The 22,674-nt window shown below is 54.3% G+C and overlaps 2 protein-coding genes across 7 annotated transcripts in view; both read left to right on the plus strand.

The window, feature by feature from the left end:
- The window catches only part of DAGLA (diacylglycerol lipase alpha), a 30,485-nt gene extending 27,251 nt beyond the window's left edge, over nt 1–3,234 (plus strand). Inside the window, exons 20-21 of one of the 2 annotated variants that reach the window (XR_010623389.1) lie at nt 1,377–2,551; nt 3,006–3,234. Coding sequence is in view for 1 of the 2 variants with exons in the window: in XM_065755513.1 (XP_065611585.1) it covers nt 1,377–2,304 (928 nt within the window). In the remaining variant the exon portion in view is untranslated. Of the gene's footprint in view, nt 1–1,376; nt 2,740–3,005 lie in introns of those variants that run through there. The other variant, XM_065755513.1, reaches the window with a different exon arrangement.
- Nucleotides 3,235–11,899: 8,665 nt separating this feature from the next.
- MYRF (myelin regulatory factor) overlaps nt 11,900–22,674 on the plus strand; it is a 34,524-nt gene continuing 23,749 nt past the window's right edge. For all 5 annotated transcript variants that reach the window (XM_065755514.1, XM_065755516.1, XM_065755515.1 and 2 more), the window contains exon 1: nt 11,900–12,089. In XM_065755514.1, the coding sequence (XP_065611586.1) occupies nt 12,044–12,089 (46 nt within the window). In that variant the 5' untranslated portion in view covers nt 11,900–12,043. The remainder of the gene's footprint in view (nt 12,090–22,674) is intronic.

The following is a 22,674-nucleotide window of genomic DNA, read 5'->3' on the forward strand; positions in this document are numbered from 1 at the left end:
GTCTGGGAAAGACTTCCTTCTTGTAGAATACATCAACTTTCCATCCAGGAAATGACAGGGAGACTCCCTGCTGAATTTTCTTCCTTGCAACTGAGGTTTTGCAGAAGAGCACAGATTTCTCTTCTCGGTTTCTTTCAAATATAAAAAAATGTGGACAAAAACTTATTTTAAAATTGAGTGTGTGACTTCCAGCACAGCATTGCATTATAGGAGGCAAACCTGCAGACCGAACAGGGAAGTGAGAAGATGAGAAGGGAAGTAGTTTGTACCTGAAGCTTGGAGACACGGTGAAAACAGAAAACCATTGTAAGAGGCATTTCTACCACTTCTGTAATCTAGTTGTTTTTTTTTTTTTTGCAATATACACAAGCTGGTGTTAGACCATTGATCGTTTTGTAAAGTGAAGACTGTTCTGCTCGTGTTCTTGTAATTGATTCCCATAAACACTCTTGTCTCTCCCCCTGTCTCCATGAGCAAGTAGAGGTGCAGAATAAGCTCAAGATAAGAAGATACGACGGATTCACTGGAGGAAAAAGTCTCCCCAGCCCATGTTCCACATCTAAACCCAACTGTGCCAAGTATCTTCAGCTGATTCTTTTCCTGCTTTCTCATGCATTCATTTAAAAAATGAAAGTACTTGTTAATTCCATGAATCCTGACAAAACTGAGTTTTGTTAACAGTAGAACTAATTGGCAGGTGATGGCACTGTTGATGGGAGGGGATTATTTGTTCACAAGGGAAGAACTAGAACAGAGATCTCAGGTGGAGACCCACTGAGAAGCTGTGTGCACCTGGGTGAGGAGCTCTGAGGGATGCACGGCTGAGTGTCTTTGAGGTAACACAAGTGAAGTGTAAATTAAAAAGAAAAAGGATGACAGCAAGCAGTAGAAAACTGTTAAGGGTTTTGTTGCAGAGAGAGTGGTCAGACACAGTGAAGGAGAGCTGAGATAGGAACGGGAGAGACAGCAGCCAGTGCTTGAGACAGCTGCACTGAGAGAAAAACAGTGTAAGTCAAACAACAGGGACAGGAGGGATGATTTCTGACCCAGGGCACTGCGAGTGAAGGCGGAGTGGGAGTTCTGAATTCCCATTCTGAAAGGGATGGAGAAGAGGGCAGAGAGATTTGTGGGAGTTGTTCTAGCCAGGTTAACTCAAAGTCAGAGCTAGTTTCCTGCCTCGGACTGGAAACCTCAGGACACTACTGCTCCTGAAGATTAAAAACGCATCTCCTGCGGTCGTGCATTGCTGTGGTTAGACCAACAGCACGTGGCCTCAGTGTGCACAAGGGAGTCTGTGCCTCAGGTGTGGTCCCTTCAGACAGCTCGTGGTTCTGAGGAGCGAAGCAGCCTGACGTTGTCTCTGTTTGTCATTGCAGGAGCAAGTCGCACTCTGAAATTAGCTTGGAGGGGTTTTATGAGACAAAGCCACTTCCTCCCGTGCAGAAGGACCCTGTGGAGCTGCTGCTCTTGGACACAAAGGAGCGTCTCTCTGTGGAGCTGCAGGACCGCCGTGCCCCTCTCGCGACCATGGAGAGCCTCTCTGACAACGAATCCATCTACAGCTTCGATTCCAGGCGCTCCTCTGGTTTCCGGAGTATCCGAGGCTCCCCCAGCCTCCACGCTGTCATGGAGAAGGATGAGACTCACTGCTTTTATATAGACCCCGCTATCCCTGAGGAGAATCCCTCCCTCAGCTCGCGGACAGAGCTGCTGGCTGCTGACAGCCTCTCCAAGCACTCCCAGGAGACTCAGGCTCCTGACAACGCACTCAACAGCGGTGGTACCACCCCTCAGCGACGCTGCAGCGAGGAGGGGGCCAGCAGCGAGGGGGACCGTGTCTCCTTAGCCCCTCGTGAGGAGCTGTCCCTCCAGAATGGACGGCTCGCAGATGTTCCCAGTCCTCAGGTGCTGGAATTTGCTGAGTTCATAGACAGCCTCTTTAATTTGGATAGCAAAAGCAGCTCCTTCCAGGACATCTACTGCATGATGGTGTCGGATAGCTCCAGTGACTTTGCGGAGATGCCCAAGTCTGTCAGTGATCAGGAGATCCTGCTGAGGGCACAGTACGAACCCAATCTAGTCCCAAAGCCCCCGAGGTTGTTTGCAGGCTCAACAGATCCTTCGTCGGGCATCTCTGTCTCACCTTCCTTCCCCCTTAGTTCATCCGGAGAACTCATGGACATCACTCCCACAGGTGTGAGCAGCCAGGAGTGCCTGGCCACTGACAAAATCCGGACTTCCACCCCCTCTGGGCACGTAACCAGCCCTGCCAAGCAGGAGGACCTCATGATTTCGGCCCTCTAGTGCAGGGCAAAGGGGAGTAGCTCTGAGAGCTGATCCCATTGGCTGAGTGCTGGGATAATACTCGGAGAGGAGGTGGTCGTCGGGCAGCTGGAATTGGTGGAGACAGCTGGAAACATTCCTTCTGGGGTGACACAGTGGTGGCACGCCGTCTGGAGGATGCGTTGTGCTGGAGTACCATGCTTACAGCTGGGAGAAGAAGCATTGCCTCGCAAGGCCTGCTACACTAAGAGGGTCTGAGTTACTAAAGGTAGATGCAAGTTCCCTACCTCAGCCTGTCTCATTTCATGTAAGAGGCAGATCCCTTGCCCCAGGGCACCTGCTGAGTTTGGGAGTGAGATACCTTGCTCCAGGGAATTCTCAAGGGTGAAGGGGTAGATTCTCTGAAGTTTGACAGTTGGATAGACAGAAGCAAAGGGGGGCAGGCCAGATCCTTCCCTCCCCAACCCCCATCCCTCCCTTGGTACCATTTCACTGGTTTTGGAAATGAACGGGTTGAAACTTTGGGCCCTGTTGCACTACCATGTCAGATCTGGCCCAAGATCCAATTCGTCACACTTCCCATGGGGATTGCCTTCCTAGGACACTCTCTTCTTTTTAAAGCCATTGGGGCTGTGTTCTCCCCAAATGCAGTCTCCCCTTCCCTGGCCAGGTGCAGCAAGAATTGGGCTGGCACTGTGTTTTCTGTGTTCAATGACCACCAGGCTGCTCCTGAGAGGAACAGAAACTGCTCTGAAGAGCCCAAAGCCCTCTGCCATGTCCCTCCTTCACCAGAAGAAGTTCTCCTGGACATCACCGTCATCGCTCAGTGCCCTGGACTGCTCTGAGCTGGCGATGCTCCTGCAGGACTCGCAGCATTCTCATCTCAGAGCTGCGTGGATGGATCAACTTCAAGATTCAATGGCTCATCTACACTCACTGCTGCTTCCCAGGCACCTGGGGTCCCCTCCTGGACCCTGCTGGGTCCTCACGCAACCCGTATGCAGTAATCACAGATCAGTGCCAGCCACTGTCATTGGGAGTTCAGGGAAAAGATGAACTTATTACTGAGTATTGAAATCTCTTGTATGTTTACAAAGCTGCTGAGCTTTTGGAAGGTATTTATTAAGCAAACGGGGGAGGCTTTCTCTGGGCAGAAAATATTCGTTCTCTCCTCCCTGCACCGTTCCCTCTGGAGGCTGAGGGCAGAGAGAGTAAGCAGGTATGCTCACGAGTCCCCTGCTTTTAGAAGCAGTGTGGGGTGATGGGAGACTGCTCAGCTCAGTGTCCTGGGGGAAGCTGTTTCCCTCACCCATTGTCCCTGTTGGCACAGTGTGTTACGAAGCTTGACCAAGTTAGTGAGACTACCTAAGCACTGCTGTGCAGAGCCTCAGTGCCCAGAGCTATCCAAGCAGGGTGTCTCCACGGTGGGAAGCAGGAAAGAGGTTGCCTGTCTAGAAAGTTAAACACACTGTGACTTTGCTGACTGTCAGTTAAAGGATTGCACGGAGTTAGCAATCCGGTTTCATTGGAGCTCTGACCTCCCTCACTGGAAAAGAAATTCTTCTTAGGGATGTGACTTCCCTCTCCTTAGCTGTGGTATTACCAATGTGGGAAGATGCTTCCCAGGAGCTAGGTTTGTGCCAGCTCCTGGGCTCCCCAGCTCCCTTAGGCTCTGGCTGCATTCGCTGGCAGCCCTGATCATGGCTTAGGGATGTGCTGCCCTGGATGCAGCACAGAGAGAGCGCGGCGATATCAAATTCTGTCACTTCAGAGCAGGAGCACTTTATAGCTGGTGTGTGCTGATGTAAGGCACTTCAGGTACACAGAAAGGAACTGGACTTTGTCCAAGGGCTGATCTGCTCAATTTTACATGGGATGCTGTATCCCCCTGCTCCTTAAAAATTACAGGGCCCTTAGAAATGCAGGGCTTCTGTTCAGGTAGTAAAATGTTGTCCCTGAGCGTTGGATCCTAGGGGGAACCTGTTCTATACAATCTTGATTTGGAAGGAAGAAGCCCCTCTGAATTGGCTGTAATCTGTAAAAGAAAAAAAACCCAAACATTTTGTTCCAAGCAACGAGAAGTTGTTTTGTCAGTCCCTCAGAACAGAGGGAGTGTTCCCTTTGCTGGGAGGTGGCACAGTTCAGGAGCTCATGCAGAACAGCAGTGTAAGTGCCATCAGATCATCCACCATTGCAAAGCACAGGGTAAGGCTGACTTGTAGTGCTTCTACCTCCAGCAAAGGTGATGTCCAGGAGTAGGTACATGGATAGCTCTGAGGGGAAAGGGAGCTGAAGCATAGGGAGCTGAGCCTAGCAGGCTAGCTCACCTCCTGATGCAGACTGCTGACATGCACTTAGAGTGGGGGAAAAGGACTTCGCCTCTGCCTTTGATTGTTGGCAGAAGGTGGGCAGTGAAAACACTTAGCACTTCGGCAGAGCTTTATATCTGCAAGGCACTTTACAAACATTAAGGAAGGAATCACCTCTGTCCCTGGCAGCGAGCTACTGGGAGATGTCTCAGAGAGGCTGGGTGCAACTGCTGGTGCCCTACCCGAGGGATGGTGAGGATGGTGAGGTGGATAACCTCTGTCTTAAGAACACGTTGTTTCTCAGTCAAGGCAGTCAAGGTGCAAGAGAGCCCTTCTGGTTAACATCCATACTGTATCACGTTACGGGCGATTCCTGTTTTCCATGGCTCTGTTCCCAGTCCTCACAGCAAGTCCTCACTGAGTAAATCCGTGTTCTTTGCATTATCCCTCCTTCAAATGTCTGAGCGTTTTCATTCTTATCACTTCCATGCTGTAGGAGCCTCTGGACAGGCTGCTCTCCTGCTGATGCATAGCTGTCTTTGGAAACTTGAAGCTGCTTCTGATTTCTTAATCTCTCAACTTCTGGTTCCTCCTCTTAAGCTTTGTGCCTTTGGAAGTTTACGTATTCCCTTGATGTTTCAGTCCCCCCCCCACCCCCCGGTGTGGCAGATTTCATCTAACTGCAGAAGAATGGGACTTGGCACTTAGCATTTTGACACCAAGAGGCTTGGTACGTGCCATGTGGTATCTGTGGCTTTTGCTTACCTTTGTTTATGATCAATATTCTCAGTGTTCATTCGTAGTTTCTGCAATCTCAAGCACCATTCAGACTACACAGGAGTTGCATGAGATGTTCTGCTCACCACGGAGCACTGAGATGGGTTAGGTCTTTGTCTACTGAGTGTATTTAGGGAGCTACAAGCTCCTGCTTGTCTCTGCTGGGCATCGTGAGCACGCATATGTGCTGCATATTCTCACCTAAATGTCCCAAGGACATTTAAGATCACCTCTAGCCTCAACACAAACCTATCAGCTTTGCCTTTTGCTTAATTATAGAGTTATAATGAGGTTGGAAGGGACCTTAAAGATCATCCAGCTCCAACCCCCTTGGTGAGGGAGCTTAAAAGCTCCTTCTGCTTTCCTCTCTTCTGTGGCTTAGACTTCTTTCTGCTCAGACAGTTGAAGTCAGAGATGCCTTTTGCTGGCGACCCCTCCGTGCTTTCACCTGTTTCTTCTCCTCTTTAAATTCACCCCACCAAATACGAGCTGAGCTGAGCTGTTTTTTAATTATTCTGCTGCTAACAGGCTATCACAGAACTCCTCTGCACTTTAGGAAGCCCATGGATGAATTGTGTGATCCTCTTTCTAGTTGGAAAAGCTTAGGGTAAGTAAATTTTTGTCAGCTAAAATGCTTCCTTGGTAGTTCTGGAGAAGTAACGTGTTAAGGAAGTGGAAGGAAAATGGGTAGAATAGCTGACATTTTGAACCCAAAAGCTCACGCTTAAAGAGAGGTTTGCTTCTTAGCAGGTGAGATGTCGGTTTCAGAGGTGGATTTAGGCAAGAAGAGCATCTCTTGTGCCAAAGCTCCCCCTCATGGTGTTGCTGCACGGAGGAGGCTGTGCTCCGTGTCACAGAAGGTCGTGTGAGAGGTGCATGAATCCGACTGTGTCACTGATGCCCTTTCCCCTTGATAGCTGATGAGCGAGCAGTGTGTGACATGGTGGATGGCAGGGGTACAGCCTGAGGAGTGTGTCTGCTTCAGGGCTTTATGTTCCAGCTCTGAGTAAGGCCTTTGCTGCTCAGGTATGCGAGTCTGACACCTGGGAGGGAGCAGGGCCCAGAATCAAAACCTTTATTTAACTTGTAGGGTGTTGTTGGGATGGAGAACTGTTTTATGAAGATGGTCGATAGCCTGCAGTCTGTTCTGCAGAGGAGCAGTGTCTTGTCAGGACTTGTCACGCTTCCCATTGTCCCCTGCTCCCTCACGTTGCCTCCCAGGGCCAACAGCAAAGCCTGACTTGAGGCAGAGTCCTTTCTTTTCCCCACACTGCCCTTAATCTGTGACTCCTCAGCTCTGTAACCTCCTCTTGGGCGAAGAAAATGGAAAAAAAAAAGGGATTTTCTGTGCAGTAAGAGGGGGAAGGCTTTCCAGCACCGCTCTCCTTTGGTGCATGTGACCTCAAGTGTGTTTGGAAGTTCCTCTTAGCTCTATTCATGAGTAAATCTCCTCTCTGCTCAAGATCTGACTCTGTTTTTCTAAGGACCGATGCTGAAAGGGACGTAACACGTTGTGAACTGCCCACTGCAGTTCTGATTTTACCATCGTTCCCGGGCTGGTCCTGGAACAGCCATCTCCCAAAGGTAAGTGCTCCCTCTCTGAGCTGGGCATTTGCTGTGTATGAGTCCCACCCTCATCACGCCATTCCGTGCTTTGTTTTCCATTTACTGAAGCTCTCTGCTCACCCAGCACATCCCCTATGGTGAAAGGGACCTCTGGCTGTCTCCTCGTTCCCACAAACATTTAATGCAGCAGCACATAACACAAGCATCTTTCTTTTCTGAAACGGGGATCCTGCTGCCTTGCTCTCCATCCCTTTGTGCAGTTGTGATGGCTCAGAGTCGGAGGTACCTGGTGCACGTGGCAGTACCGAGGCAAGCTATGCTTGCTGGGTTACTGCCACACACATCTTGAGGGTCTTATCTCCTTTATCAGTGCTCGCTGGCCCAGCAGCTGCTGAACCTACAGCTTCCTAGCTTTTCCTCCCCAGACACTGCAGCTGATGGCAGAGGTGATGTCCAGGTAATAGTCTCAAGCTCGTTCCTGGCCCACTGATGAACTTGATCACTCGTGTCAACACAGGGATTATGCCTGCACGCATGGGACAGCATGAGAGGAGCACTCTGCCCTTAAGCCCCCTTTATCTCAGTTGTTCTGTGCTGTCCTGCTACGATGGCCACTTCTCGTGCCTCTGTTGCAGAGACAGACCAGAGGAGCTGTGGGAAGCTATTTCCCTCCTCCCTGTGCTCTTCAAGACCAGCTGTGATGCTGCAGTCCGCCTGCGTGTGACAGGAGCCGTTTGTTGGTGGGGGGCTCAGTGCACACAGTGACTCCTTTGCCTCCCCCTCCTCTCTCTGTCATCACACACCAATGCCTCAATGGAAAAAAAAAAACCCCTTTGGTCACCTGTGTCACACACCCTGTGCTGGGGCAGCTCAGGCCAGGGTGGCTGTGAGTTTGCTGCTTTCTGCAGCACTTGCACGTGCAGCTGGGGAGGAGGGGGGGGGGAAACAGCACAGGATCCTGTGCTCCCATGCCCGGCTGAGGGGTCACTGCCTGCCCCGGGAATGCTGCCCTCTGGATCCCTGCTCCGAGCTGCCCCAGCATGAAGACTACAAGGAAACGAAAGCACTCTTCGTGTGCCATTCTCACTTGACTTTTTGTACGTATGTATGAAAGTTCTAACCTGATATTGCTGTAAAGAAAGATACAGATTAATATAGCCTATTATATAAAGATATATGTACATAATTTTTTCCGTATATTGTATGGCACTGTATAAAAATGGATGTCCAAGCATGACTGCTGTATGTGACTGTTCCCAAGCCTGACCTGGAGAATGACAGCTGGGATTTGCCTGAAGTTTCGTCCCAAAGGACTGTGTGTGAGTTTGAAAGCCTGCACCACGCTCTGGTTGCAGTGGGGGGTGGATAAGATGGTGCAGTGTTACGGTGCCTGGGGTGTTGGTCACCTCGCCAGCCCTGTCCCTTCTGGATCTCAGTCTGCAATAGGAGAAACATCCCTGCAGAGCAAGGGATTTGTGTGGGTTTGTCAGGCACGGATACGAATGCCTGGTGCTGTTTACAGATGAGCAGTGCCATGGGAATAAATACTCTGGGTGGAGGAAAGCAATACTGGGGCTACAGTGAGAGGAGTAAGGGAAGCTGGGGGAGCAGGAGCTTTCTGAGCAGCCATCAGGAATGCAGGCAGGAACAGGAATGCCTGGAGGAAAATAATGCTATTAATGGCTGCGTGGAATAGTTCTTGGGGTTGTTCCTGAAGAGACTAAGCACTATCAGGGAATTAAGAGCTCAGGGGTGGCTGAACTACCGAGTCCCTATAAAAATGCCCATAAAAAGTGCTGGTATGTTTAAGGGCCTGCCTGATGTTTGGCTTTGTTTTGTTTTCCTACCCATAACTATCGGGTAGTCTCATAAAAATATATTACTTCTACAAACACTTCCTCTCTCAGAGAGAGAAAAACATTAAACTCTGGATCCTACCGTTGTGTAAACACGAAAATAATCCACGCTTCGCAGGGACCGTTTTAATACAGTTACTAAGGGGAAAGTTTATGAATGTGATCACAGCAGGCACTGTGGATGCTGCTTTGAAACTCGTTTCACTATTAAAAGCTGTGGCTGATGGACGTAGCAGGGACAGAGCTGCTATTTCCAGGACAACTCTCTGGCTATTTGCTACGTCAGTGGCTGTAGGAGAAATTGATTGAGGAAAGCTCGTTGTCCATAAAGCACCCAGAATTCACAACAAGATAAAAAAATCTGAGCCAGACCCGATGTGTTCCCAAGTGAGAAAATGGCCACTAACGTGGAAAATATCTAAGTAGTTAAAGCAGCCATCCAACTTGTAAATTGCAGCCCCCAACTGGTTCTTCGGGGTTTATTTTTTGTCTTCCAAGGATCTTAGTGTTGTCCTTCGGTTGGAAAAGAGCAAGAAGGATGAGAAGTGGATATCCAGAGGAGGCCGTGCGGAAAGATGGTTTTAATAGATGAAGCTGCATGTACTCATCTGTAACAGCACGGGCATTTCCACACCTTTTCAGCAACCTACTGCTGCTGAAGGCTCGTTTGTTGCCGTGAAAGCTCAGGAGCTCTATCAAGCCTGCGTTTCCCTGCGTGAGGACGCAGAGGGGCACGGGTGTGCGGTGCCCCGTGCCACAGCAGAGGGTGGGCACCCTCGGGGCTGGAGTAGTGCTCTCTGCCTGCTCCTAGGGCTGCTGCGCGGCTGGTCGTACAAGCAGTCATGCTGCTGGAAGACCTCGGGGCTCCGTCGGGAGAAGCTTGAGCTGCAAGTGCAGCAGGAGCTCCCTTGCAGCGTGCCCGAGGTGTTTTTAGTGCTGCTGCTGCCGGCTGCAGGCGTGCTCCCAGCAGGAAAGCTGCCCCAGGATGGGCGTCCCTCCCTGGCGACCTTCCTTTATCCTTTTACTCGATCAATGGTGGTGTTCTCTCCTTCTTGGGAACAAACCTCTCGTAGTTAATGGATAACCGGGGACAGATTTATCAGCACCCTTCTCTTGCCAAGAGGAGATAACCGAGCGAGCCCGCAGTGATCTGCTTCCGCCTGCAGCAGCTGCCTTGGGTGCGGATGGGGCATCGGAGGAGGGCGAGCCTGCATCCTCCACCATCTCCTGCTGTCTGATGCTGGAGGGGGCACGCAGCCTCAGCACGAGGCTCTCAGAGCAGCGAGACTCCGCCGGGATGGACCTCGCTTCATCCATCTGCAGCCAAACTGGTCTCCCGCAGCTGTAAACGTGGGGCATCTTTACCCCCAAAGCAGGGGTACCGTGGTTGCCTTTGCTTTGTGCTGCTCCCGGGAATCGAGGCTCCTCTCCAACCGTTTCATGCATCCTTTAATCCCAGCAAAGATCCCCACTTTGCCTAGAAACTGGCCGGAGTGAGAGGCAGCCCAAGCAAGCAGAGTTTTGTTGAGGTGGCTGCACCGCTCTCGTTCTGAAATGCCTTCGTTCTGCACAGCTGGCAGGAGGATCCCAGAATAACCATGCTTGCCGAGGGGGGAAGAATTGCAGCAGTGTTTGAGGCATGGAGATGCTGTAACACAAAGCAGAAAGCCATCGGGCAGCCTGGGGACCCACAGAGAGGAGAGAAGGCAGGATCCGTGGGAAGACAAGGCTGTTCCCAGCAGGCAGGGAGCAATCTAGGATGTACCTTACACATCTGTGATAACCCTATCAGCAGTGTTGAAGCTAGCATGGGCAATGACCCCAGAGTGAATGACTCTCCTTTGTCCCGCGCTGATGTTCCCTTGCTGGTCTGTCTGCATTTCTCTCTGCCTTTCTGCATGCCCAGGCAGTTATAAGAAAAGGAGGATGGCAGTGAGTTCTTCTCCATCCCAGCATCCTTCGTCTCACCGAATGATGGCACGTTACCTGGAAGGATTACTTCCCCCACCCAGGTTATGGTCAGCGTTAAGCTAGGCTGCCCTACCTGAAAGGGGGGCAAGGAAGGGAGGGATTCTGTGCATCCCAGGGGAGGGATGGGGATTGTCCAGAGAAGCTGGCTGTGCCTGGTCCCTGGAGCTGCCCAGGGATGGGGCCCTGGGCCGCCTGATCTGAACCCTACAGCAGGGGCTGAGGGTAGAGGGGCTTTGGGGTGACTTCTGTTCATTTTGGGGCCCAGCTTTGGGCTCTGGAGCTGGTTTACGCATCCCTCCCAGACCTCAGGGCAAGCTCAGAGCAGGGAGGAGCCCTGTCCCTAGTTAGCCCCAGCTGCATTGAGTCCAGTGGGGTCGATTGCTGGGCTCAGAAGCCTTAACTCCGGGCTCTGGCACCTGTTGTGGGCCTCAACCCAGAAACTCCGCGGCGAATACAAATTTCAACAGAGCAAATATTTTGCTTCCTTCCCACACAGCTTGTTCCCAAAGCTGGGGGGTGGGGGGGGGGGGGATGTGTGAGGAACAAGGGCTGCGGGGTAGCAGAGAATAACAATTGTCTTAAGGGAAAGAGGCAGAGGGGAGAAAAAAGGGCTGTTGAGCTCTTTCTTTCCATCCCTGAAATAATAGACCTATTACTGTCCCCAAACCTCAGCCCTCCCCCCCCCCCCTCCGCTCTGCAGAGAAGAATTGGTCACTGCACAGCTGTGCGAGCGAGAAAAATATATTTATATATATCAGAGAATCTGCCCTTCTGAATTGGTGTGCGGGGCCGGACAAAACCTCATTGTGCGCTTTATCTGCCCCGCACAGAATGGCCCCACAGTCTCCGGCTGGCAGGGGCTCGCCTTTTGGTGAACTGTGGTCAGATCACTGTAACTTCATTTAGATAACTGTCCCGTTATGTGACGGGGGGGGGGGGGGGGAAAGGGAGGCGGAGCGGGCGAGAAAACACCGCCGTCCCGCAAAACACCGCCGACCCCACGGGCACAGCCCCCGGCCGCCGTCCCGCTGCGCTGCGCTGCTCCCCGCGGCCGGCAGGGGAGCGCCGGGCGGAGCCGGGCCGGGCCGGGCCGGGCCGGGCCGGGGGAGGAGCGGGGCAGCCCTCGGCTGAGGCCGATGGGCAGCGGGCGGCCGCCGGCTCCGGGCCCCGAGCGGAGCGCTGCCGTGCGGCCCCGGGGGCCGTCCCCGTGCGGGTCCCCCTGCGGGTCCCCCTGCGGGTCCCCCTGCGGGCTCGGCCGTTAGCGCGGTGCATGGCACAGCTATGGAGGTGGTGGACGAGACGGAGGCTCTGCAGCGCTTCTTTGAAGGTACGCGGCTTTGCCTTTTTCCGCTCGGGCTGGAGCGGGTTTCCTCCGCCGAGCTCTCCCATCCCTCCGGGGCTGTAAAGCAGCCCTCCTCCGAAGGCGGAGGCGTCCCGTCCCCGCTCTTTGTCCCTGTGGTCCCTGTTCGGCCCCTCGGGATTTCCCTCTCTCTGCCGGAACGTCGTGTTTTTAGGCTGGAGGTTTTCTGTGCACCTCTCCCTTTCCTGGGCGCTCTCGGTGACCCCGCGCGAGCAGGAAAGTTGGGTGAGGTGGTCCAGAGCTCCCTGCCTGCCTCAGCCCTTCTAGGATTCCTCTTTCCTCCTTTCCTTTTCCCCTTTCTCTTCCTTACCTCTTTCCTCCCCCTTCCTCTTTCTTTTCCTCCTTCCTCTTTCTTTCCTCCTCCTTCCTCCTCCCTTCTCCTTTCTCTTTCCTCCTTCCTCTCTTTTCATTCCCTCTCTCGTTTCTCTTCCTTTCTCTTTTTGTCTTTTCCCTACTTTGCTTCTCTTATCTCCCTTTTTGAGATGTTTTTACATCTCCTCCACGTAAGAACAGAGTGAAGAAGATCATTACTGGGGGATATTTCTCCATCTCCGCTCTTTGCTTCCTTTGAGGACCTCTGAGCTTATTCTCCTTGGGCACCCGCATCCCTTCGGTGCTGTTGTTAAGGAGCATCTGTTGTAAGGCAGTGTTGGAGAGGGGTTTGAATGCGAAAGTGGAACCCATGCTCTGTGGAGGTGAAAGCCACTGCCTGTGGTCGCCTGGTTTTGCAGGATGGAGATGGTGATCTGAAGGGTTAATGGCTTCTGGAGGTTTAACAAATGCTGAGCTGTTGGAGTTCATTAAGTTATTGGGATAAACTCATTAGTAGAAACGTTTCCTTGTTCCTCGGTGACAGTTTGCTCAAAGGTACCTATACTTTCCCTCCCCACACGTTTGAGCAGGCTGTTTCTGTCCTAGTGAAATCCTTTTTCTTCTCTCGAGCGGAGACTTTGCACTAAAGGGATTTCTTCCCTGGAATAACGAGGGGATTCCCTTCTGTTTGCTTGGAGCAGCTTTGCACGGGATCCGAGCAGCGCCGTTCCCTGGAATGAAAAGCACAGGGCTTCGCTCGGGGGTTGAGAGAGGACTGGGGGCAAACCCGTGGGGCACAGCCCTGCTGGGATGGAGGGGCGGGAGGGGAGCACGCAGGATGCTGGGGCTTCTGGCAGCAGAGCTAGAGGAGCTTGCTTTGGTCTTTCCGTAGCATTGGGAGTGTTTGCCTGGAGCATTTGTGTTTTGTATCAAAGGAAAAGGAGGGAGTTGAAAGCGCCTGACCCTTGGCTGGCATCCTGCTAGAAACCTTACCTTCCTCCCTGCCTACCGCTCGCGTAAGGGAAAGAGTTACGACAGAGCTCAGCTATTCGGGATCCCTTTCTCTCCTGGCTAATTTATGAGATAAGAGGTTGGTGAAGAATGTGTAGCGGGAAGGATGCGCAGAGCCGGGCTCCAGGGGCAGGGGAGGGGGAGGTTTGGCCCACGGGGATTGGGCAAGGAGCGGAGAAGGGATGGTGAGCGCTGAAAGCTTGGAGGGTTTGGGGTTGGGAAACCCGACGCGGGTTAGTGAAGGGTTTCGGTCGTAGGTGTGCTCGCTGGCGTGCCTTGGTGGTACTGGTTATTTTTTTGGTGAGTTTTATGCGGCGCGGGGCCGTGTGGCGATAGGAAGTGCCACCTTCCAGGAGGAGGTCTCAATCGTCGCTCTGCTTTCCTGCTTAGGAGGGGGTTCTTAACTGTGAGGGCAGTGAGGCCCTGGCACGGGATGCCAGAGGGAACTGTGGGTGCCCCATCCCTGGAGGTGCCCAGGGCCGGGTTGGATGGGGCCCTGGGCAGCCTGAGCTGGTGGGGAGCAGCCAACCACAGTCCTATGAGTCCGTGATCTTTAAAGATCCCACTTGTCCCAAAGGCGTTCTGCCATTCTGTGATCTTTAAGGTCCCTTCCCACGCAACTGCTCTACGACTGTTAGGATTTGTTTGATTGACACTGTGCAGAAAAATGCTTTACTGGGAGATGGGTTTCGCGTTCGCCGTTCTACCCTCTACCTGCCCTGAGTCCATCCCTGGCAGTGGGTTTTGCCATGGGGCTCCGTGTGGGGCCGTGCCTCGGGGCAGAGGTGGCCTTGCGGTGTCACCATCTCTTTGGGGCGGGCTGGTGCAGCGGGGAAGGAAAGAGGCTTTGTGCAGGGTGCTTTGCTGAGCAGAGTGAGCCCGTGACAGAGTCGTCCCGGGGAACCTGGTACAGCACAAACACATGACCATCCCTCCTGGTAATCCCCTCGCAGACCCAAATCCCAGAGTGTAGCAGCAGCGTACTCCCTGGCCCTCCCACTCTTCCTTGGAGGAACAGAAAAACTGGCCATCAGCAGCCCTGCAAGCTGGACAAGCAGCAAAATGTCAGAGGGCGAGAGCAGGGACGCAGCGGGGGCTTGATGTCTGCTCTCACCATGCTCGCCACGCACTGGATCCGAGCAGGTAACAGTACAGGCCCCTCTCCATCTTGCCTCAGCTTCCCCCAGTCCTCCTTTTTCCTGTGTGGGAAAAGGATGGGGGAACGTGGGGACAGGGTAAGCTTCTTGGTAGGAGGGTGGATCCCTGAGGGCGACTGATAAGGGGCGGCTTGTGATTCAGAGCCACGTGCGCCCACGGAGGCTGTGACAGGGGTGGCAAGAGGTGCTTTGCCCGTGCTCAGATTTATGTTGGTGTCTGGGGAGACGATGCCCATGCGGGGCCAGGGAGAGGTGACACGGAGGTGTGAGCGGGCTGCTGGCGACTCAGAGATCCTGCTGGCACACAGGCTGGGATTGCACGAGGGCTGCTGCTGCTGCTTGTGGCAGGTGTCACAAAGAGATGCTGGCCCAGGGGGTGCCCCATGCCCAGGGAGCTGGGCATTACCCCGAGGCACGCACAGTGTATGAGGCAGGTCCCTGCAGTGCATCCCTGCCCGGCGCTGCGGCAGCAAGGCTCGTTGGGAAGCCCCTTGCCTCCCTGCAGCTCTGCTGCTGGTCGGGACTTGGACTTTGTGCTCTCTGATAAGAACCCCAGTAAGCTAAAGGTGGCTGAGGAATGATTAACCAGCGTGTGCGTCGCCAGAGGACGGGGGAGCAGCCGGAGGCACAAACAGAAACGGGCTGGTGACTTTTGGGATGGAGCTGGCCAGATGCCTCTCCCGTGCCCCAGCTCGTGGGGCAGCATCCTTCAGTAGAGAGGACCCACAGCGTGACTTCTGGGGGTCTTTCAGGCTGACCCCAGAGCTGTGGGCAGGGGGAGATGGGGCTGTCAGATGGAGGGGAGCCCAGAGGAGGGAATAGGGGTGCTCTTAGAGGCCGGCTGGCTTTGGACAGCACACCTGGCTACCCGTCGGCTCCCACATCAGGTTTCGTGGGTACACCCTCTTCCTTCTCCTCCTTATCTTGCTGAACTTTGTTTGGATGCAAAGGGAGGTCTGGGAGAGGGGCTGGAGAGAGGAACCGGTGTAGTGGCATGGTTGGCTGCGGGGTTTGAGGGCAGAGTGCAGGGTGAACCACAGGGAGCGGTCCTGGTGGCATCAGTCTGCAGCACATCGCGTTTCCGTAAGCCTCCCTGGACTTAGCCCACGTTAACCTTTTCTTCCCTCTCCTTCCTCATCCCCGTTGCTCTGTCGAGTCGTCTCCCACTGCTTATCAGTTTATCAGTCGGCCTGATCTGTTACGGCAAGTAACAGTTGTGGACGTTGATGCAATAAAGCACTAAAAAGCGCAGCTTTGACTTTATTGGAAACGAAACACCTGCTTAAGGCAAAGCTCCAAAAGGGCCTTCCAAGGGCCATCGTGCTGTTGTGCAGTTGGCTGCTTGCTGATAGTCTGATAGCCCATAATATGCAGGCTGGAATGCTTGCAGTTAGTTCTTGTAGGGGAGTAGCGGTGAGGTTTTATTGGGATTTTTCTTTTTTTCTTTAAACTTTAAACCCTCTGCCCTGCAGCTATGGAAACCAAACCACGCTGAGAGCGGGCTTTGAGAGCCGATGGGTGGCAGTGGGATGGAGGACGCGGGGCGGCTGCTGTGTGCTTTGAGCTGGGAGCAATCCGTTGGCGAACCACGTGAGCTTCAAGAGTGAGGGCTCCTGGGGGGGGGGTCTCCTCCTGAAGTGAGCCCGGGGCGGTCGTCGCCCTTGGCTTGGAGCTCTGGGAGTGGGCACCGTATGGAAACGCAGATGGCCGCGCTTGTTCCATAGGTGTGGAAGCACTGGGACCAAGGCGGTGGCACCTTGGACAGCAGTACTGTCCCCGCAGTGGCTCCTGGTCACCTGTGGGGCAACAGAGCGTAGATAACCCCAGCAGAGAGCCTGTGCTGTCTCAGGGGAGCTTTGGGAAGCTGAAACCCCAATCATTCACGTTCTCAGGACTCTGTCTGTGATAGATGTTAGCGACTTTAGGGCAAAGCAGTGATTTTGTCACTTGCACCTCCGCTTGCAGGCAGGCTCCCTTTGCAGCTAGTGGAGGCAGAGAGATGAAGCCAGCTCGCCATCCCTAGCCGGCTTGTGGTTGTTGGAGTTGCAGAAGTGCCTGCTTTGGGTGAATTCAGCCTTTGTGGGAAGGGCCGATGAGCTGCAGTGGGGATAAGGAAACACAGGAAGAAGTTTCTGATCGGGTCGGTCAACACAAAGTGAAATGCATTGGGGAAATTCAAGACTCCAAGTCCTCGGGGCAGGGGCTGTCTGGCTGATGCTGGAATAGATGTCACCTAGCCCAGCAGACCCCAGGAGAGTGACACCCCACCCTGACACTGGCTGTGGCAGATGCTTGGGGGACAATGGGATGTGACAGCAAGGGGGCGGTTGTCGCAGGAGGCAGTTAACGTCAGGTTGATGGCAGTCGGCACTGGAGGAGTTGTGGCTAGAGGCTAGTGAATGGCCCAGCTGTGAAATCCTCACACTATTTAAGCCTTGGCATGAATGGAGATGTAAGGGGAAAAAAAAATAATAATCAAAAAACAAATAAACAAAAAGGGAGCATTCAGGTTGGGCTTCGAGGAGAGCAGCGGGGCCGAGCGTTGCCTCCCAAATGGGAGTGCTGGATGTGCAGGGCTGAGCTTGCAGGGCGAGCTGGGAGCAAGTGGCCTTGTGCTGGCCTGGACAGAAGGCTCTCAGAGGGGTTTAGTCATTGATCTCATGGCTTACACAGTCCCCATTGCTTCCTCTTCTCCCGCTTCTCCCTCTTAACAACTGTTTGTCACAGCACTGGCGGGAGGCTGTGTTGCTCACTGCGTTCCCTGGCAGGAGCTGGAGCTGGGAGTGAGCCTGCCTGGGGCAGGAGCTGCCCAAGCGGTGCTGGAGGGAGCAGAGGGATGGCTCCCAGAGGGCTGCCCAGGCTCTCCGTTCGGTCCCCAGGTCCCTGGTCTTCCCCCTTCCTTTGTGAAAAGCTTTCGTCACAGCTCTGACTGTGTTGCCATCATCAGGTTCATCTGGCAGTTCCTCTGCTTTCAATTGTAAAATCCTAGAACCACAGAGTGGTTGGCTTGGAAGGGACCTTAAAGGTCATAGTACCTCAGAATGGTTGGGTTGGAAAGGTCCTTAAAGATCACGGAATCGTGGAATGGTTGGGTCGGAACAGTCCTTGTAGATCACAGAACCACAGAACTGTTGGGTTGGAAGGGTCCTTAAAGGTCGTAGAAACGTGAAGTGGTTGGGTTGGAAGGGTCCTTAAAGGTCGTAGAACTGTGGAGTGGTTGGGTTGGATGGAAGGGTCCTTAAAGGCCGTAGAACCGTGGAATGGTTGGGTTGGATGGAAGGGTCCTTAAAGGTCGTAGAACCGTGGAGTGGTTGGGTTGGATGGAAGGGTCCTTAAAGGTCGTAGAACCGTGGAATGGTTGGGTTGGATGGAAGGGTCCTTAAAGGTTGTAGAACTGTGGAATGGTTGGGTTGGATGGAAGGGTCCTTAAAGGTCGTAGAACCGTGGAATGGTTGGGTTGGAAGGGTCCTTAAAGGTTGTAGAACCGTGAAATGGTTGGGTTGGAAGGGTCCTTAAAGGTCATAGAACTGCGTAAGTTTGGGTTGGAAAGGATCTTAACTCCCCCCCAACCCCAGCTGTGAGTAGGTTGTCCCCCAGCAGCTCAGGCTGCTCAGGGCACCATCCAGCCTGACCTTGGGCATCTTCAGAGACGGGGAACCCACAACTTCTCTGGGCCTTACCTCTGAGTAAAGAATTTTCCCCCCTCTTTTAGTTTAAAACTGTTCCTGCTTTGCTTTGAGACCCAGAGCACACAGACGTCCTGCAGGGGGGATGGGATCCAAGCAGCGTGTTCGGTATCTGGTCTGTATTGTCTGGGAACTGTTTGCTAAGTCCCTGGTGCAGGAGCTATGTTCCAGTGCAGGAGACAGAATGAGCAAACAACGGATTTTATTATGCATCTCCATGCCCTTAACTACTACAGAGAACTCCAAGCAGGACACATCAGCTCATGAGTCAACCCTGAACCAACGCCAAGGATGACCTGGGAACATGCTGCTTGTACTCCACGTCTGCCAGTGAGAATGGGAGTGCTGGAGTGGTTGGGTCTTCTCCTCAATACCTCCTCAGGGAGCAGAATGGCCGCCCTGCACCCGCGTGCCCAACTTGGCCGCGTCTGTTGGCCGTGCTGGGAAGTGGTGGTGGGCGTCGGGAGGTTGGTGTGGCAGAGGCGAGTGAGGGCTTCCCACAGTGGTGATGTGGGAAGGTAGTGATGAAAGAACCTTTGGTGTCTTCTGTGGTTTTCGCAGGAGTCGTTTCTGGAGCCGTGCGGTGCTGAGAACAAACGCTGCCGTGTCCCAGCGCCGTGAGAAGAAAGAGCTAGATGACCTGACACTCCCGTTGGCCAGAGATTGGTATTGGGTGCACAGAAATACTGATGGCCCTCCCCAAGCCATGGCAAACGTCCCATCTAGATAAATAGCTCAGCCTTCGTGCTCTCGGCCTCTTCTGGAGGCTGTCCAGGCTGGACAGGAGGGACCTTGTTGCCTCCCAACGAGAAGGGAGGAACGAGATGCCCGATCTGAACGTAGTGTTCCAGGCGCTGCTTGGCTGCCTGTAGGTTTGTGTTTCGTTGCTGTCTGATCGTTGAGCCCCATGCCCAAGGATTGCTGGCACACATCTCCGAGCCCCAGGTCACACACGTGCACGGTGGTCCTCTCTGGGAGCCACAAGCCCCCAGCACTGGTGACCCCACACCAGTGTTAGTGTCGGTGTGGTCGCCCTGGGGTGCAGTCCCTGGCAGCAGCAGAGGGGCAACTTCTGTCATCCTTAAGTCCCTTTGCCTCCCAGAGCCTTTATTAGGTTTGCCAGTCTCCGCTGACCATGACCTGGGGCAGTTGGGTGGCCGCTGTCCTCCCAGACTCGTGTTCTGGGTAGAGTTAGTGGGGTGCAGAGGAGTACACATGGGGCTCCTGTGAGCAGCAGCTTTGGCTCAAGTCTCCTTTCTTCTGCCCCGCGTGAGGAGCCTCAACGAAGGCTGGAAGCCTCTCCCTGCTGCCTTATTCCCAGCAAGGACCAGAGACACTGGGCTCACAGAAGGACCTTCTCCGGTCCTCCCGTCCCCACCGCCACCCTCAGTCCAGGCAGGGAGATACAGGCATTATCTCGTGGCTCTGCCGTTCCCCAAACAAACAGGGCAATGTGCCCCCCTGGGCGGGCACCTTGGACCCCACCAAATGGCGACGCTTGTGTGGGTGCTGCTGTTTCTGCCATCGTAGTGCATGAATGGACAAGCAGGGCATTGACGGCAGCGGGGACACGCACAAACGCTCCACTGTGTCCCCTCTCACACCTTCCCCCCCTCCTCCTCGGCCCCGATGCCCAAAGGACAATGGCTCTATCCACGCCGATGTTCACAGCTGGCAAGGGCGGAGGAGAGGACGAGACCAGGGTGGGCAGCCAGAAGGAGAAGGGACCCAGGGCTTTGGGGGGCAACGGCTTGGGGAGGAAGGGACAAGGGGAGACAGGAGCTGGGGACATGCGGGACGGGCCGGGAGAGGGAGAGAGGACGAGGTGGTGGGAGGTGGACAGGCCAGAAGGAGAAAAGAGGGCTTGGGGCAGTTCGGGAGGAAGATGGAGGTGTGGGGATGCTGCTGATGCTGGGTGTCAGGCTGGAGGATGGCAGTGGTTTGGTTGCACTGTGACGTGAGCGGCACTGCTGTTTTTGCTGCTGGTTCTCTCTTGGACCTGGTTGTTGCTCCAAGGACCTTCTGTCCGCTGAGGACCCTGCCTCTCCTCCTACAATACCAGGATCTGATGTCTTGGATAAACCCCACCTCTTGTGTAGCAATGGGGATGGAAGAGCTGCTCCACAGCTTCAGGAGGGCGGGGGTTGTCTTTGGAAGTGGGATGGCAACGTGGTGGCCATACCTCTGCGACACTGCTGCCTTCGTGGTGGTAAGGGGCACGTGCTGTGTGTGTCAGAGGAAGGGTATCTTAAGGCTCACTGAAACTGCTGGGCGAGAGCGTGCAGGAGGCACTAACCCCACGCAGGTTGGCCCCATTGGTGTTGGATCCTGAAGTTATGGAGCTGCTGGGTTGGTACCATTGGTTTCTCTCTTGGGCAGCCCATGCAGACCCCAGCAGGCTGTCCCTGGGGGGCTGAAGGGGATCAACAGAAGGGGCTCACCCCACGGCTCGAGGAGGGGCCTCAGGGCTTTGCTCTGGGGTGGTCCCAAAAGCACGCTGGGGGAGATGGGGGAGTCTGGCTTGGCGTCCCACTCGGGTTACAGGAGCCACTTCTGCCAGGAGGAGCTGGTTATCGTTACAGTCAGGTAATAAAGAGCGTTAATTAAGGAGGAATGCTGGGCTGGGATCTGACGGGAGGTGGGGGCTGCGGGGTCGTGTTCCCCCCCCTTGCCAGAGGGGAGGTGTTCCCCCTTTGCACCCTCAGGGGTGGGAGTGTGGAGCAAAAGGGATCATCCCGCTGTGCCTTAAGCATCCCACTGTCCCTTGAGCTGTCCCCAGGACTCTGAGCAGCGACAGGACTGCTGTGTCCTCTCACCCTCACTGCATCCCATCCCAAGGCATGGCAGGCTGCCTTTCCCAGCTGGGGAGCACCCAATCCCAAACCCACAGCTCCTGAGCTTACATGGTGTTTGGTTAGCGAGTCGCGGCCCGGATTCCTCGTGCTCGCAGCCCGGCCAGCAGCCAATCCTCTGGGGCCAGAGGATAAACACAGGAGGAAGCCGAAAGGGATGCGGAGCATGTGGGGCCCCGGGAATGTGCCGATGTGGCAATGGGCTGCTGATCCTGCAGCCTGTAGGGTGGCCCTTGAGACCAAGAATTCAGCCTCTGGTGTGTGGTTTTGGGGTCACCCGCGGCTCGGCACAACCTCATCTCTTCTTCCTCACCACTGGTGTTCTCCAGCCCGGGGAGATGGTTGACCTCGTCATCTCCAGATTCCCACATCTGGTTCTTGTTAGTGGATCCCAGGATGAAGTTCCTCCGCTCTCTCCTTTCCTCCCACCCCCAGGTGACCCAGGCAGGATTATAGGTGATTAGAAGACGGGCAACAGAGCAAGAATTGGGGGGGAGGGACTGTTATAAATAGAAATACCATAAACTTATCAGCCTATCACCCGAGGTAAATTCTGGGTTTAATCTCTTAGACCTGTAAATATGATGACTTGCAGGGGCCAGATGCCTTTAACTCTTTCGGTGCCCTTCTCTGATGGGAAATGGGCTGCGGTGGAGCACCTGGAAAGGGGACGGGGATTGATATCAGCAGGAGAGCTGTGCCAGCAGCCCCGCGCCGTCGCAGCAAGGCAGCAAGTATACGGCGGCACGGGAAGCACCTCTGCTTGGATGTAGGTTGTGTTTGGAGATCTGGGGAAGGCAGAGAAAACAAGTCCAAACATTGGGATTCCTGACATTCTCGCACACGTGGGGCCTCTACTGGCCCCGCACTGCTCGTGAGGAAGGTGCTGTGGGTTTAGCATCTCTTGTTCTTGGGGCAGAGTTTGAGTTCAGGGCCTCCTCGGTGCTCTTGTGAAGAGGGGGCGAGGGGTAAGGCAGGGCAAAAAGTGCTGGCGGGTTTGGGAGCTCCTCTGTGGCAGCACCGGCTGAAGGAGGGGTGAAATGGAGGGTGGTCCTGGGGGAGTTTGATGCAAGGAGCCCCTCCAGGGCGGTCAGCATGCTGCTTGGGGCTGAGGGGACAACAGAGAGGAGAGAGAGATGACAAAAGCTCTAGTGCCATGTTGAGTTGCCCAGTGTGGCTTCCTGCTCCCTCCTAATCCCACGTCCGGAAGGGGAGGGAACGTTATTAGTGTCGTTAGGAGCTCGTGACTCAGTGGAGAAGCATTAACTTTTAATTAATCACCTAAGCTGGCTTTCAGTAAGAGCCCGGCGTGCGTGGCGAGCCACTGGTGGTGGGACATTCCCTGTGCAAGATCTGCTGTCCCCGTGTCCTCAAGCTGAGGACAGCCCTTCGTGTTCAGTGGGCAGCCCCTTCCCATCACGCATGCGCAGCTAATGGCCTCGCTGTTGTTGTGGCAGCAGCTGACGCAGCTCTTGCATCACATTCCTTATCACCCATTGCCTGGGTCTCCACTGAGCGCTCCCGAAGGTGACTT

Source organism: Cyrtonyx montezumae, unplaced genomic scaffold, assembly GCF_038088225.1.
Source record: "Cyrtonyx montezumae isolate F1298 unplaced genomic scaffold, pur_monq_1.0 scaffold_10, whole genome shotgun sequence".
Taxonomy (NCBI): Eukaryota; Metazoa; Chordata; class Aves; order Galliformes; family Odontophoridae; genus Cyrtonyx; species Cyrtonyx montezumae.